Consider the following 15,277-nt stretch of genomic DNA (forward strand, 5'->3'; position numbering starts at 1 on the left):
GCTATGAATCGGTATCGGCCGATTTTTTTATCAAAATATGCTATCGGCGATCGGCCGATATTTCCTAAGAGTAGCCGATCCGATCGTGTGATATATAAAGATCACGTTAAGTTAACAGCTCAGTGGATTGATCCAGACTTTGAGCTACGAAGCACCAACCATCACATCACCATTCATCAACCATCGTACAGAAACCATCGTGAAAGCTCTTCATGACCTAAAATAACATGATTAACATTGTGCATCATACATACGATGTAATTTTGCTGATTGTAATATTTACTTTAAAAAGTTAATTCAACCCGGTCACATCTGAGTCGATTCTATCAGCACGTTATATAAACTCCTGGTTCACTTTGGTAAATCGTAAGCGGTTCTTACTTGTGATGTAGATGAGAACAGAAAACGTTACAGAGCCAATCAGAGGCAAAAGTTTATTCATTACCAAATTCGTTAGTTCAGGATCATCTGCTGAACTTTTAGCTCCTTAGACGGAACGAGTCTGACGGTCGGTTACCCCCCCAACCCCCCACCCCCCGATCGGAATCGGCTATCGGCCGATGTCCCTGAAAGGAGATCGGAGATCGGAATCGGTGCCAAAAATCCCGATCGGTCCATCTCTATTCTATTCCAAAAGCAAGTGCATTAATACTGAGCTGTCCCAACTTTTCCACCTATAAGAACGCTCACTCTATTGAGAAGGATAGGATTTCAAGATTTTGGAGTGTATCTGTGGGGATTTGTGCCTGTTTTGTGAGCTCAGGCCTTTGTTTAAGCCAGGCTGTGAGTTCCTCACATTAAAAAACTCTTCACGCCATATCTTTATGGACCTTGCATTGCATTGTGTACATGCATGGTCATGCAGGAGCAGGAAAGGGTCTTCCCCAAACTGTTGATACAAAGTTAGAAGCGTGGAATTTATCTCACAGTACTGATTTTATTCAGGTGTGGCTCAGTTGAATCATTAAAAGTGGTGTCCACATACTTTTAACCATACATATACCTGACTATGCGTTCATTTATTTGTTTGCTAACTCTTACATCTTGGTCAGGGTCTCGGTGCGTCTGGCACCACCTAAAAACACACACAAGAGGGCGCTATTTTATTGCAGGGCGAGACTACGCTTACCCAGTCACTCAATCACTCACCCACACTTAAGTCATTTGGAGCTAGTCCACCTTCTGCATGCTTTGAGTACCTTGATGAGACCTGCAAGCACATGGAGAGAACATACCAAACTCCTAGCAGACGCTGACAGGAAGTGAGATCCTCAGGACCCATCACGATGCCACCCTAATGAACCACATTGAGAACAAACGATCCATATGTAATATTTGCCTTAAATAAAACTCTCTCTATTTATTTTGTCATTTTCATTAACCACTTCATCCTGGTCAAGGTTGCAGTGGAACCAGTGCCACTTGAACCAATGAAAACACTAAACCCGAGGCAGGAATACATGCCATGCCATGTCGTTATAGGATGCCACACTCTTGCATTTTTATCATGCAGAACTTCTATGATGCAAACTGACAGTGATGTGACTGGAGGTGAGGATCAAACCCAGGCCCCAGGGACCCGTGTTACTGTGCGGCACCCACTAGCTTTACACTAGGGCTCTTGTGTTTAGTCTATTGGCAAATCGCTGGTGGGGTCCCAGCGCAAAGAATTTGTCTTTAGCGCATCACTGCCATCTGCTGGCGATGGGCATGAACAGCAACGTGATTTCGATAAGATCAGCACGTAGCAATGGACTAGTAATCAAAAGGTTGCTGGTTTGAGTCCCACCAATGCCTGCAGTGTTGGGCGCTTCAGCGAGGCACTTACAATTGTACACCATGTGACCAAAAGTATGTGGACACCCCTGCTAATGATTGAATTAAGTTACACCGGACCTGTTTTAATACTTTTATTATTGTATTATTTTACTTCTGACCATCGAATATCTACATACAGACACGACTGGCTACCTCTGATGGATGGAGGGGGTACAGCGATGGTTTGGCGTCCTGATCCTGGACCCACGGCGACCCTGACCATAAAATGTTAATGCTGGTGATGAATTTCCAAAAGCCACCTTACATTATAGTTCTGTAATAAAATGACTAAAGGTTTGGGGGTTGGATCCGATCCCCCGCCGTGATCCTCTATGTCTGACGGTGGCTTTTCATTTCTGCGTGACATTAAACTTTAAACGCGTATAAAAACGTACGATTTATTTCACGCCGCAGATCACGGCGCTCCTCAAACACGGGCGTTACGCCAGCTGTTTCATCCACCTCAGTACAGGTGATAAAGAGCGTTTGCATGTGTGATGGGTGGCATAGAGGAATCAAGCTGGACCGGAACTTCATTCATGCACCAGATCGTGCACACTGATGAGCCAGAACATTACGACCACTGCCCAGAAATGTTCATGCCAATGCTTATATCATAACACTGGTGCATGTGCGGGTGAGGGATCTGCCCCCGACAGTGGTCCGAAAAGAGACAAGTAGCAAACCGCCGACAGGTCATTTCCAAGGAGGGTATCTTTTGGTTTCACGTCCACAACCCTTCTTATTTGCCCACACATTCGGTGAATTTACGCAAGAACAGCCCCACCCTGATCTCTGGACTCGTCCACTTTTTGTACAGGTGCCTTGGGCTAATAACCAGGGTCCTCGCACAGCATTGAAGACCCCGCCCACTTTTAGTTCAGCCTTTTTTCATTGGCGGACTTAATGGTCCATTTGTCTGCTGTAGGCATCGTCAATTATGCCTTCTAATTACCAGCCTTTTCAACAATTAAAAAAAACGAGAACATTAATTTCATTAATACCTTTTATATTATTAAAAACGCGTGAAAGAGAAGACATGAACCCACATATTATATAGATCATACTAGGGATGCATCGATACCATTTTTATCCAACCGAGTACGAGTACAAGTACAAGTACAGGGTGGGGCATAAAGATCTCCCACATTTGGAGTGGGCACCGTACGGGCTGTAGTGGCAGTAGAGAGGCGGGACAGGTTTCATTCGGTAGGCCAGGCTCTACCATTCTGTTGAAATGTTGGAGAACTTTCTGCGCCCGAAACTGGATGACTTGGATACAGAACATGTATGGTTTCAGCAGGATGGGGCCACAGCTCACACAGCACGACGTTCGCTTGGAGTGTTGAGGGAAACGTTTCCTGGGCATTTGATCTCTTTAAGGGGAGACGCGGGGTGGCCGGCAAGGTCACCAGATTTAAGCCCTTGTGACTTTTTCCTTTGGGGATACCTGAAGGAAAAGGTTTTCCGACATCGTCCTCGAACTCTTGAGGATTTGAAGGAAAGGATCCGAGAGGAAATCGACGCAATACCACCTGAGATGACACGGAGAGTCTTGGAGAACTTCCGGGAACGACTCCATCAATGTATTGCCAACAACGGCCGCCATATGTCTGATATAATTTTTAAAACCCATTAAAACAAAACTGTTTTTTCTAGATAGTTGGGTTCTTTTGGTAGATTCATTCAAAATGTGGGAGATCTTTATGCCCCACCCTGTATTTTTGTACTCGCCGATACCGATACCTATTTAGAATGATGCAATCTGGAGCATTATGGGATAGTGTAAGTTTTTAGTGTAAAATAGTGCAGTGGAACAGTTGCTTGGGTTGCCATCACTAACTGTAAAAAAAACCAAAAACAAACCACCGCACAGACATTATTGAGAAAGCTTCCGACAAGCTAACGTTAACGTTCATTAATAAACGCACGTGATTAACGTTGTGCACATCATACATGAGATGCGATTCTGCTGATTGAAATATTTACTTTAAAAGGATAATACGGTCCGATCCCATCTGAGCCGATTCTATCAGCACATACTGTACATTCGTGGTTCACCTCGGTAAATCGTAAACGACTCTGAGTCGGCTCCCGCTCTGTGGTAATAACCAGTATAATTAAGCCTGAGCTTTATAATGTAAGCGAGTCACACAGAATGTTCTGTAGTAGTTGGTGTTTATTTACAACCGCATCATTTATTATAACAGTAAACACGGAGAGATGACTGAGAAAAGAAGCTTAAAATGAGTCGACTCCTGAATCACTTGTATCGACACTGTGAACAGAGTATTGAACACAAGCACGTCCTATAACAGCGGTCGCTGCTTTTGTAACCGGTTATCTTCGCCGTTAGCTCTATTTTGAAGGTTTTTTTCTTTTCAAACGGAACTAAATAACATTAAACGTGCGTGTGAGCGTGCGGTCAGTGAGAATAATTCAATCTGTCTCCCGTGGGCGAAAAATGAATTGCTTTAGTTTTAGAAGTAAAAAAATCTCGTAATGTCACGAGATTTTTACCCTGCTCGGTATCGGATGTTTAGTATCGGAGCCTCGTTTGCGAGTACGAGTACGAGTTATGCCCAATTCACACTACACGATCTTTGCCCCGATTTTCGCTCGGCGACCGGTCGGCGATTGATTCTCCGGGTCGGGAGCAACTCGGCGTTCGCTCGGCGATCGAAACTCGGCTCTCGGTCGCTAAGTGTGAACTATCCAACAACTCGACCCGACCGGCTCGCCGATGGGCGACTGGGAATGAGTGACATGTCGAACGGCCAATGAGAACGCAGGATACGGCGTGAGGGGAAACGCAGGAGAGGATATAGTTTATATCAGGATACATCAGCACACGCACGTTTTACAGTTTTTCTGATTTGATCGTCCTCTACAAAACATAACACCCACGCTGCATTACAAAATTATTATTATAAAACGGATAGTTCCGGTCCTAAAATCTGATTGGCTGAGCCGCGTTCGAAGGCGTTGTAAAATCCACGATAAACGCACACCTAGGACCACCTCACATCATTCCATATTAATACGCCACTGAATAGAAAAAATTAATGTTATTTTCGCCCTCGTGTTGCCTAGCAACACTGTTAATCGAACTATTTTGCGTCGCGGAAGAACGCTTTATTGTAAGTTTATACACGATAAATACATTTATGAATTAAACATTGTTGTATTTATTATATTTTATGTTGACCGCCGTTTTATAAAAGCACTAAGCCACTCGAGACCGTGCGACCGACAGCTCCCCAAAAAGAGATCAAATTAGCCCAGCGCGGTCTGAGCCGTGCACCCCACGGTCCCCGGTACTCACAGACGGGCCCTGACGAGTACTGATCCAAACCCAGTAACAGGCCCGGTGAGAAATAATCACTGAACATGATCGTTTTACTCTGTTCATTAGTTTTATTATTATTAGTGATGACACGATTCACACGATCATGATTTAAAAACTGATCACCGGGGAATAATTGTAACGTTCAGGTGAATTAAATTCTAAGTCATTTTTACACCCTCGTGTTTTCACTCGTTAAATAGATCATTCATTGTAGTTACTTTTAGCATGATATTAATGCCTGCTGTTTAGTAAGCCTCACCACCATCCGTCCCTCACACACACACACACACTCACCTACACACACACACACACACACACACACTCACATAGACACAACTATCCAGGGTGGTTAATCTTCCAAGAAGCTGGACAATTAATGACTGGGATTAAAACGTGACCTCAGCTCGTATCTTTCGGGACCTGCTTCAGTGGTGATACACACACTGCCTCATCATTAAATACATAACTGACACCGGCAGTCTCTGTCTGGAAGGAGTTTAACATGTTCTTTCCTACACATAATCAGCCGTTCTGAAGACGTAATTATGAATCAAAGACTGAAAAGTATTCACACCCTTCCTTCGGCGCTTGGCAGAAGCTCCTGAACTGCTGCAGATGGGGTCTGATAACACAGTCTGATGATTCAGATGATTCAGTTCGGCATACAGTCCACCTGATTTTACAATACAGTGAACAGGAAGCAGGGCACCATGCTTTCATCCACAGGAAATGATGCTGAAGCGTTTGGACACACAGGACATGTTGTGAAGGACGATGGCCAGCAGGAAGATCAGGATCACGGCCACCATGAGGACGGCGCAGAAGCTAGTCCAGGCTGAACTCTTCATCGCCGTCTCTCTCTCCTCCTCCTCCTCCTGGGCTCCTGCGATCCGTTCCGTCTGGGTCGCCTCCTCGCCGGTTCTGAAGCCGCGCCGGTCGGCGGGTCCGTCCGTCCCCAGAGGCAGCGGGTAGTGGCCGCTGTCGGGCAGCCGGACGGAGACGGGCGAACACGCCGCCAGCGCCTCGGGGTCGTCCGGGAGCTGGACCACCGACAGGCCGCCCAGGTGTGTGACCTGCCGGCACCACGGGCAGCAGATCTCCCTGCGATCGAGCACGATCTGACCCAGGCACACCGAGCAGCACGTGTGCCCGCACCCGAGCAGTTTGGGCCGCCGGCGGAGGCTGAAGGCGTCGAAGCAGATCCGACACTCCGGCCCGAAGAACCGGGCGGCGGTCTCCATCGTGCGAATCCGCCGCTTCTCTGGAACCTTCCGGGTCGACGAACGGCGAGCTTTCTCACATCAGGGGCGCCGGCACATGGTCCGATTTCTTCGTGCCGATGCTCAAACGTACCAGCCTGGACTTTTCATCTGTCGAACGCACAGAAATAGGTTTCAGTTAAAACAGGACGGCCTTGTTCGATGCGAACTGAAGCTCACAGACTGTCTGCGTGCTGGCAAACGGCTGAGGAGGCTCGGGACGGATAAACACGTCCTGTCCAGATTAAACAGGCACTGGGGGAGCAAACGGAACCCAGAGTGAAGCCCAATATGGTCACGGAGAGGATCTGATTCCGCACCCATCAGCAGCGACACTGTTCAGGCTACATGACCGTGCCATTCGGAGGAAAACGCACAACTGGAATACCTGGACAGGGTGCCGATCCTTTGCAGGGCTTGGCATAGCCACCCACCTCCCCCAGACACAGCCAGTCATGAACATGTGTATGTTAAGTGTAATAGAGCGCTGGCCTGATGACGATAACGACTGAAATGTGGATCAGAAGCTCATTTCCGAAACTAAACCAGCTATTTCCTTGTGCCATGTGAAACCACGCAGCTATCATGCGCTGATCGCTCGTCAAGACTGGGCGATCACTCGCGTGAAAAGACGCCCGCCAGCGACGCAAAACGTCAAACACCAAGTCCACCGATTTACCTCACGAGATCATCCAACAAATTAGCACGAAGACGACACCTCGGCGGAAGCGTCGGGCGTCCGGCGCCTCACGCCGCCACAGCGTGTTGCACGCAACGCGCCGCCAATTCAACATAATGACCCGCTCAGGCAGCCACGACGCCGTAAAAGATTACGCCAATAACACGCTTCATGAATCTGGTTTTCTCCCCGGACTGAACCCAGGCTGAACCTTTTCATCGAGAATTATTCTACCCCCCCCCCTGAGAGAAAAGCAATTAATAATGTAATTAAACCCGTGACGTGTCACGGACGGGCGAACTCCCTCAGGGATGCGCCGGCTATGAGGAGCACGGCGTCTAACATGTAGGAACCATTCTGCTTCTCACTGAGCAATCAGGTTCTCAGTTAAAAGTGAGTATTATTATACTTTGATCACATCAATACGCACTTCATGCCACTTTATTTTGGCACAGAGGCAAAATTGTACACGTGCGGCCTCTCTAATGATTACATTCAGGTGATTTAGTCACACCCATTGCTGACACCTGTATAAAAAACCCCTGTGCTCAAAGCTCACAGTAGGTTTAATAGATTTATGTAGAGGCACTTCACTGGCCTCCACAAAGCCCTGCCCTTAACCCTGATCCCAGTTTAGGATGAACTAGAACTAGGACCGTGAGTCAGGCCTTTTTTTTATCCCACATCAGTGCCCGACCACATATATACAGACACAATTCCCACCGAGGGTAGCACTGTCGCCTCACAGCGAGAAGGTCCTGGGTTCGATCCCCAGACGGGGCGGGGCGGGGCGGGGCGGTCCGGGTCCTTTCTGTGCGGAGTTTGCATGTTCTCCCCGTGTCTGCTTGGGTTTCCTCCCACAGTCCAAAAACATGCAGCCAGGTTCATTGGTGTGTGTGTGTGTGTGTCTGCCCCGCGATGAACTGGCGCCCCGTCCAGGGTGTTACTGTGTGCCTTGCGCCCAATGAAAAGCTGGGATAGGCTCCAGCAATCCCCCCCTCCCCGACCCTGATTGGATAAGCGGTTAAGACGGCGAGTGAGCGAATTCCCACCGTGGGGCAACTTTCCCAACCTCCCCATCTTATGCTCGGGGGTACACATACTTTTGGACACATACTAGCTACTTATAAACGGAAATCTTGAGAGTTCTAGTCGGGAAAATCCTGTCAACCTTGAGTATGAGTGAGAAGTGAGAATCTTTTAGATTGTTATATTGTCTAAGCATTAAGGGCCTTGCTCAAGGGCCCAACAGTGGCAACCTGCCAGTGGTGGGGCTTGAACCAGCGACTCTTCGATTACTAGTCCAGTACCTTAACCACTAAGCTACAACTGCTCTATAGAATGAAATATGAACACGTTTACTCAAACCAAACCATTCATGGATGTAGGGAACATTTAGGAGCTTATTCGACACCATGTCATGATATATGAACATTATTTTCTGATCACAGGACCGTAAAGCCGCGTTCATACCGCACACAAACGGAGAAGTTAACAAAACACACACACACACACACACACACACACACACACACACTTGGGGTCCTGTGGGCAAACGTAGTAAATCATGAGAAATCTTCGACCTTGTCAAAACGCCCTTGGACTTCTCACGTATTTTTTACCCACATCAATCTTGCAGTTGGTGCTGACCGCGGCAGCTTTTCCACACAGAATCCCGCTGCCCGTTTCATACCGTTACCCATAAATTTCTGCACTTTCTTCCCCCCAAACTTCTGCGTGTGAAAGCACCACTAACATAATGAGATTCAGTCACGGAGGAAACGACCGATGCCAACTCGCAACGTTTACTAAAGCGAATCACGAATTCTGTGGTGTCTTTTTGGCTGCATCCACTGCAGGTGGGCGATTACCATAAATAATCGTTTCCATTCCTTTCACAAACTGGGAAAATAAGTGAAAACCAACTGAGAGTTTAATTAAGCAATAGAACGCGAGAGGTCGTGTGTTATCGCGAATAACATCACGGCTGTGATTCGGTCGCCGTAGATCATCACAGCCGCGATGTTGTTCGCGATAACACACGACCTCGAGTCTTCTATTGCTTTTATACAACAGTTTTTACAAAATAAAGAAAGAAAATAAATCAAAGAAGACCTGAATTTCATAATAAATTTGCTTTAATATTGACGATACCTTCCGCCAAAAAGTAGTTCCACAACCAATATAAAGTTTAACACTACAAAGCAGACATCCCAAGTTGCAAAAACTCATTTCAGGGAGGTAAGAAGAACAACAAGAAGAAGAAGAAAGCAAGAACCTCCGAAGGGAAAAAAAGAAATAAAAAAACCTCTCGCACACACCAAAGGCTTATGGATGAAAACAGAACTACTAGGAGCTGCTAACTGGGCTATTAAGCTAACTGTTCGCGTTACAAACACATTAATGTTCCCTAAATAGTGCACTAGATTGTGTATCAGATCACGGATATATGTTCCCTACACAGCGCGCTAGATTGTGTATCAGATCACGGATTTAAAACGCGATCGGGAATAAAGTCGGTGTCGCCCGCGTGCGCGTTTGTGTGCATGAAGCTCGTCGTTAATGGCAACGCGCCAGCGGAGTAATACCGTTGTGGTGTGAAAAGGCCGCGCCGTTATCACCAATATCAGCACGTTTAGAACGCTTCTCAACCAATCAGATTGTAAGGTCGGAACTACCTGTTGTATAAAAGACTTATAATACGAGCCTGAAACTTTAAATACCCTACCACAACTACAAACCCTGTTTCTAGAAAACTTGGGACAGTAAAACACATAAATAGGGTTAGTTTGATTGTACTACACCCATTTCAAAGCACGTGAATGTGTGGTATCGTTCAAAGGTTGGACAGAAAGCCAAACTAATCAAGAGGAAAGAGATTTGACCAGTTGGGCGTCCAGACAGACATGATTGGCTATGTCTTGACAGTGATTGAGGGGTTCATTTAAATAGAAGTCCTACGTTTACCAACCCGGAAATGGTTCGTTCTGGCTTCAGAGCTCTTTAGTAAGATGTAATGAAATTAAAATTAAATACATTTGGTTCAAAACTGCATGGGAATAAAACGTCAGTGCTGTCAGTCTATACTGTGGATTCTTTTCCAGCTCGCCGGTCAGTGGCTGACTTGCTACGCATCACGAGAAAGGCTTAAACGCCACGGTAAGTGGCAAGACGCGCCCAGCCTTGCTACGTGAAAACAGCCGACAAAAATTTAGTTAAAGTAAAAACATGTTAAGACATGTTAAGCCCTTAAGACTATTAATTAGCTTTTCCAGTACCAGGAAAATTGTGGTTTCTGGCAGCTGTAACATTCGTGTTAGATTCAAACTGGGTTACGAAACACTGGAATCATCTGAAAACAGGGTAATAATTCTACCTACATGATAAAAACTCACTCAAAAGACAATAAAACAGCGAGTGTGCTATCAGCCGGGTGCTGTATCAGCCCATCGTGCTGGATAGATGAAGGAGCGGCGGGGGATTTGTCAACACCTGACAAGAAGAGTGAAGGGAAATGGGAAAAATGTCACCCGAGACACGTCTGTCCACAGGAGCGATGAATCGTGGTAACCGGGCGCTGGATTTCGGGGCGACTTAAGTCACGCATGTCGGCGCTGGCAGGGGTTCATCGTTCAGCCAAAGCCGAGTTTCTCCAGCATAGCTGAGCGAACGGATCTAGGAGCCATCAATATCCAGAAGGCGTCGCCATCGAAGTGTGGCGGTCGAAGCCCTCGTTTCCAAATCGCGACGCCCTGCAAACCGGCCGTGAGGGCACGCGCAGCACAGGCGTGTTGTGCATAAACAAAGGCTTCAAACGACGACGACGAGGACGAGCGGACATCTCTACAGGCTATCGACGTCCGGAAGGCATCCGCATCACAGTGAGCCAGTTGAGGCCCTTATTTCCAGCACACAAGCCGTGCTGTGCGTAAACAAGGGCCCGGGGGGAAGGGGGGGGGGGGGGGGGGGTGTGTATGTATGTTTACATACACACTGATCTAAATCTGATAACAATATTCAATCAATATTGTTAAATTAAAGCTAAATAAACCAGTTTATTTGAATTAAACTGATTTGCTTCTGCTTCTGGTTAACATGCACAAATGCACACCAGTAGTGCAGCCCACACAAATGCATAAATATATGCTAACCATGGGCCTATAGCATAAAAGTATGTGCAACACCCCAATGCATTATATCACAGGACATAATCTGCCACCTGGTTGCAGGTTCAAACCCCTGGCATTAGAAGTACGACCAAAAAGCAAATCTAGTATGAGCACTATAAGCAGTTAGAGTTTTGGTCCTGAGCATTTAAAGTCCTGCACAAATTATTTAATCAGCCCAATTATTTATAACAGCATATCATTATATACTGTATATCCGGGGTTCGAATCTCACGATTGGCTGTGTCTCGGGGAGAATGTGGAAGGTGGAGCAGCCGAGACAAAAGACACAAACAAAAGAAATCATAGACATATTTGAACTAATATAATACTGTGATGAACGGCTTTTCATCCTTGGTCAGGGTGAATCCAGTTATAATGCGGTTTGATGTGTTTTTCCTGTTTTGATGCACCTAATTCCACACACGATCGTTTTTATCAGGTGCGTTCAAGTAACAACAAACTCAGCTGGACTCCGGACATACAGGCGCGCTGTTGTAGTCTAAACAACCCCCATAAAACACCGAGTCAATCAGTCCAGCGCGAGCTAACGCCTAATCTTCACGATCACAGTACAAAGTCCTCTTAACACTTACAGTACAGGCTGGGTCTGATTCTCACCTGCGGAAACTGCGGGAACATGAGCGTGAAGATTCGTTACGACCGTAAATAATTTCCTGGTCAGGGCTGCAGAGGGTCCAGTTTGACTGGGAAACACCCTAAACAGGGTGCCAGTCCATCACGTGACTTCGTCAGCCCCCCCAACAGGACAAAGCCGAGCTGAATTTGAACCCGGTTTCCAGCATAATCTAGAAATCGCTGCACCGCCCGAGTGACTACGATCTTTACAACTGATCAGTGGGTAGCGCAGCTGTCCATCATGCTAGCTCGCCAACACTGAGAAGTGCCAACTGGCCAGTCAGACATTCACACAGACATGACTGGCAATGTCTGAGGGGGTTGGATGGTCAAAGCCCTACGATGGATGGGCGCCATGTCCCGCCACGGTGTTCCTGCCTTGCGCCCAGCGTTTCCCAACGGAAGCCAACCCGCTGCGACCCTGACCAGGATAAAGCGTTTCAGCCAAGCAGCTCATTTTATCCTTGATTAAGTAATTTAATAAATCAGCAGGTTGTCGATAAGATAAACAAATAAAATAAAGGTCAACATTCACATACACTTGTAAGGGACTGTAATGATTTCTGCCACTGCTTATCTGTGACTAAATGATGAAAGTCTTTTAAGAATGTGAGTTTATTTTGGGTTATCTAAAAATATACATAAACAAACTTTAAATATATAAAATATATTGTCATTTACTTTTGTCTCGTCATGCCAATCCCCACCAAAGACTTCTTCATGCCAATATAAATAGGACTAGTTTGATTGTATCCATTATTTAAATGTGACACTGTCCACAGTCGAGCAAGCTTTACATTCCCTCTGCTCCAAAATCAGCACTTGCTGATCACATCATCCGTTTCTTTATTGTATGAATGTCTCTAAGATACTGAAATATTGATCAGAAGGTTGCTGGTTTGAGCCCCATGGCTGACAAGTTGCCAATTGTAGGCTTCTAAGTAAACCAGTAACTCTTAATTACTTACATTATATACAGTACCTATTATAATTCACTATAAATAAAGTTCTTTTAAGCCCATGCTGATGTAAAGCTCGTCTGACTGTGGACAGTACAGATTGCCATGACAGTGCACGTTCCCCTCAACCGAATGTGAACTTTTGACCTGTGACTTTGTCTAGTCACTGCTTATAATTTTGGTCTACATGAACCTCTCTGCACAAAATACACAAAATAAAACTCAATTATTAAAATAAATCTGTTCATAATAATAATAATAACAACTTCACAGTGTTCCGTGCAGTCATCCTTCCATTGAGTTCACACTTATCATAGTTTTCTGGTAATTATATATAAGTAAGTAAATACATATTTACAATAGAAAAGACTGCACAGTTATCTGTAAATGAGTTACAATTGCATTCTAATCGTGTAAAATTTAATAATAAAAAGGCTTGTACGGAACACTGTGACGGTCCTGACGTCACCCAGCGTTAGATTCGACGGTTTGATTAATTACCACCTCAGAACTGATTAAACACGGTGTCTAAACTTATAATAAACCACAAACAGAAGTAAACGACAGAATACGACCAGAAATAAATATAAAATACGAATAAAACCATATATAAGTAAGATTTTAGATGAATTAATATTTACCTCAGCTCACACAGATGAGCTTCTCACTCTGACAGCTCGTCTCGCGCGCTTACGGAGGAGGCGACTCGACTCGAGCCCTGCACGCGCTGCTTAGTTTGACAGAAGAGTGGGCGTTCACAGAGGCAACCTGCCAGCCAATCAGAAGCAGCCATGGCTAACGTACGTGTACAAGAGCCAATCAGAGTCTCGCTCAACTGTATAAATATTGCGATGAGTCCCGTCATGTTGACATTGACAAAACGTAAACAAACCAATTGTGAAGCAAGTCAATAAATACATAAAAAATGCTCTTTATATATTATTATTGTCTCTGATAGCTTCACTGTATGCTTGTATGAACTAAAAAAGTTGGAAACTGCTGAAGCTTTAAGCTGCTCCAACCTTTCGAACCAACTGGAATAAATCAGATTTACATAAAGTTGGGAAAGGTGGTTCCTCAGCTTAGCTTTTATTTTGGTTATTTCTTTATTTATTAGGATTTAAAGGTCATGTTTTACACACTTTGGTTACATTCATGACAGAAACGGTAGTTACTCGTAACACAAAATTCATCAGTTCACAAGTTGAGAATTTCGTATCTCCAGTTCACCTCAGTTGCACGTCTTTGGACTGTGGGAGGAAACCGGAGCTCCCGGAAGAAAACCCACACAGACACGGGGAGAACATGCAAACTCCACACAGAAAGGACCTGGATCAAACCCAGGACCTTCTCTCTGTGAGGCAACAGTGCATTTATTTTGGTTCAAGCATAGAAAAACGAATGAACTCATTTTTGTGTTCGATTTTAAACTAAGTTATCTTTACACCTTATGTAAAACAGAAATAACGATAATAAATATACGAATATGGCCGAGATTGAGGCGACCGACCAGAGGTTTGTTTCGTTTGTTTTATTAGTCTTTTAACGGCATGTTTTACACCTTGGTTCCATCCATGACAGAGCAGGTAATCACAGGTTACACATGATTCAATAGCTCAAGCTGAGTATTAAACACCAGCACAGCCTGACTTGCACATCTTTGGACTGTGGACATGGAGAAAAACATGCAAAGTCCACACTGAAAAGACCCAGACTGATCGAGCTGGGAATCAAACTCAGGACCTTCTTGCTGTGAGGCAACAGTGCTACCCATAGGATGCATGACTATGACTTAAAAACTCTAATCAAGCAGAATTGTAAGTTTTTTTGTATTTAGTTAAGAATTATGCAGTTCATTACGTTCAAATATTGAATTGATTTGCATAATCATATTTACCAAAATCAGTCAGCTTGTTTATTAGATGTCTAAACTAAGCAAATTGTGGCATTATAAAATGATGCATAACCTCTTTTTCAAGATAATTTAACAGAAAGACATTTAAGTAATTAAGCTGAATAAAATAAAACCTTCATCAAACCCCCATCTAATTATGTTCGCTACTTTACAGAATCACCACAGCTAAAGGCTTACGTGGCGGAACCCTCTGAGCATCACTGAAATGATATTTACAGTAATTATCAACAGATTCAGCAAACGTCAAAGCTGTCTCAGTTACATGCCACGGCACTAAAGCATGACATGATTGGACAGGCATTCACCAAACTGTTTTTCTTATGCTTCTGTGCAGGAACCTGTTCCAGCTTGATGTAAATAAGCCTTTGGGTTGCAGAAGCAGTGTGACTCTTGGCTGAAACCTGTTCTTTCAAGTGCTTGCTTGGTTTAATGCTGTCTGGAGAAATGAAAGTGAAAAACTTTCTAAAGATTAGCTAAACAAAAACACTCACTA

General features: G+C 44.9%; 1 protein-coding gene across 2 annotated transcripts; it reads right to left on the reverse strand.

Annotated features, from left to right (window-relative positions):
- Positions 1–957: 957 nt before the first annotated feature.
- rnf152 (ring finger protein 152) lies at positions 958–13,578 on the reverse strand. Of its 2 annotated transcripts, XR_010007517.1 has the most exons (3): positions 13,511–13,578; positions 5,742–6,537; positions 958–1,075 (listed from the first exon to the last, which is right to left on the reverse strand). XR_010007517.1 is itself a non-coding variant. In XM_062987374.1 (2 exons), the coding sequence occupies exon 2, from the start codon at positions 6,406–6,408 to the stop codon at positions 5,884–5,886; it is 525 nt and encodes a 174-aa protein (XP_062843444.1). In that variant the 5' UTR covers positions 6,409–6,537; positions 13,511–13,578; the 3' UTR covers positions 5,216–5,883. The 2 variants fall into 2 exon arrangements, 1 of the variants encoding a protein (XP_062843444.1); XM_062987374.1 differs by lacking the exon at positions 958–1,075 and having other exon boundaries at positions 5,216–6,537.
- Between the last annotated feature and the right edge of the window lie 1,699 nt (positions 13,579–15,277).

Source organism: Trichomycterus rosablanca, chromosome 25, assembly GCF_030014385.1.
Source record: "Trichomycterus rosablanca isolate fTriRos1 chromosome 25, fTriRos1.hap1, whole genome shotgun sequence".
Classification (NCBI taxonomy): Eukaryota; Metazoa; Chordata; class Actinopteri; order Siluriformes; family Trichomycteridae; genus Trichomycterus; species Trichomycterus rosablanca.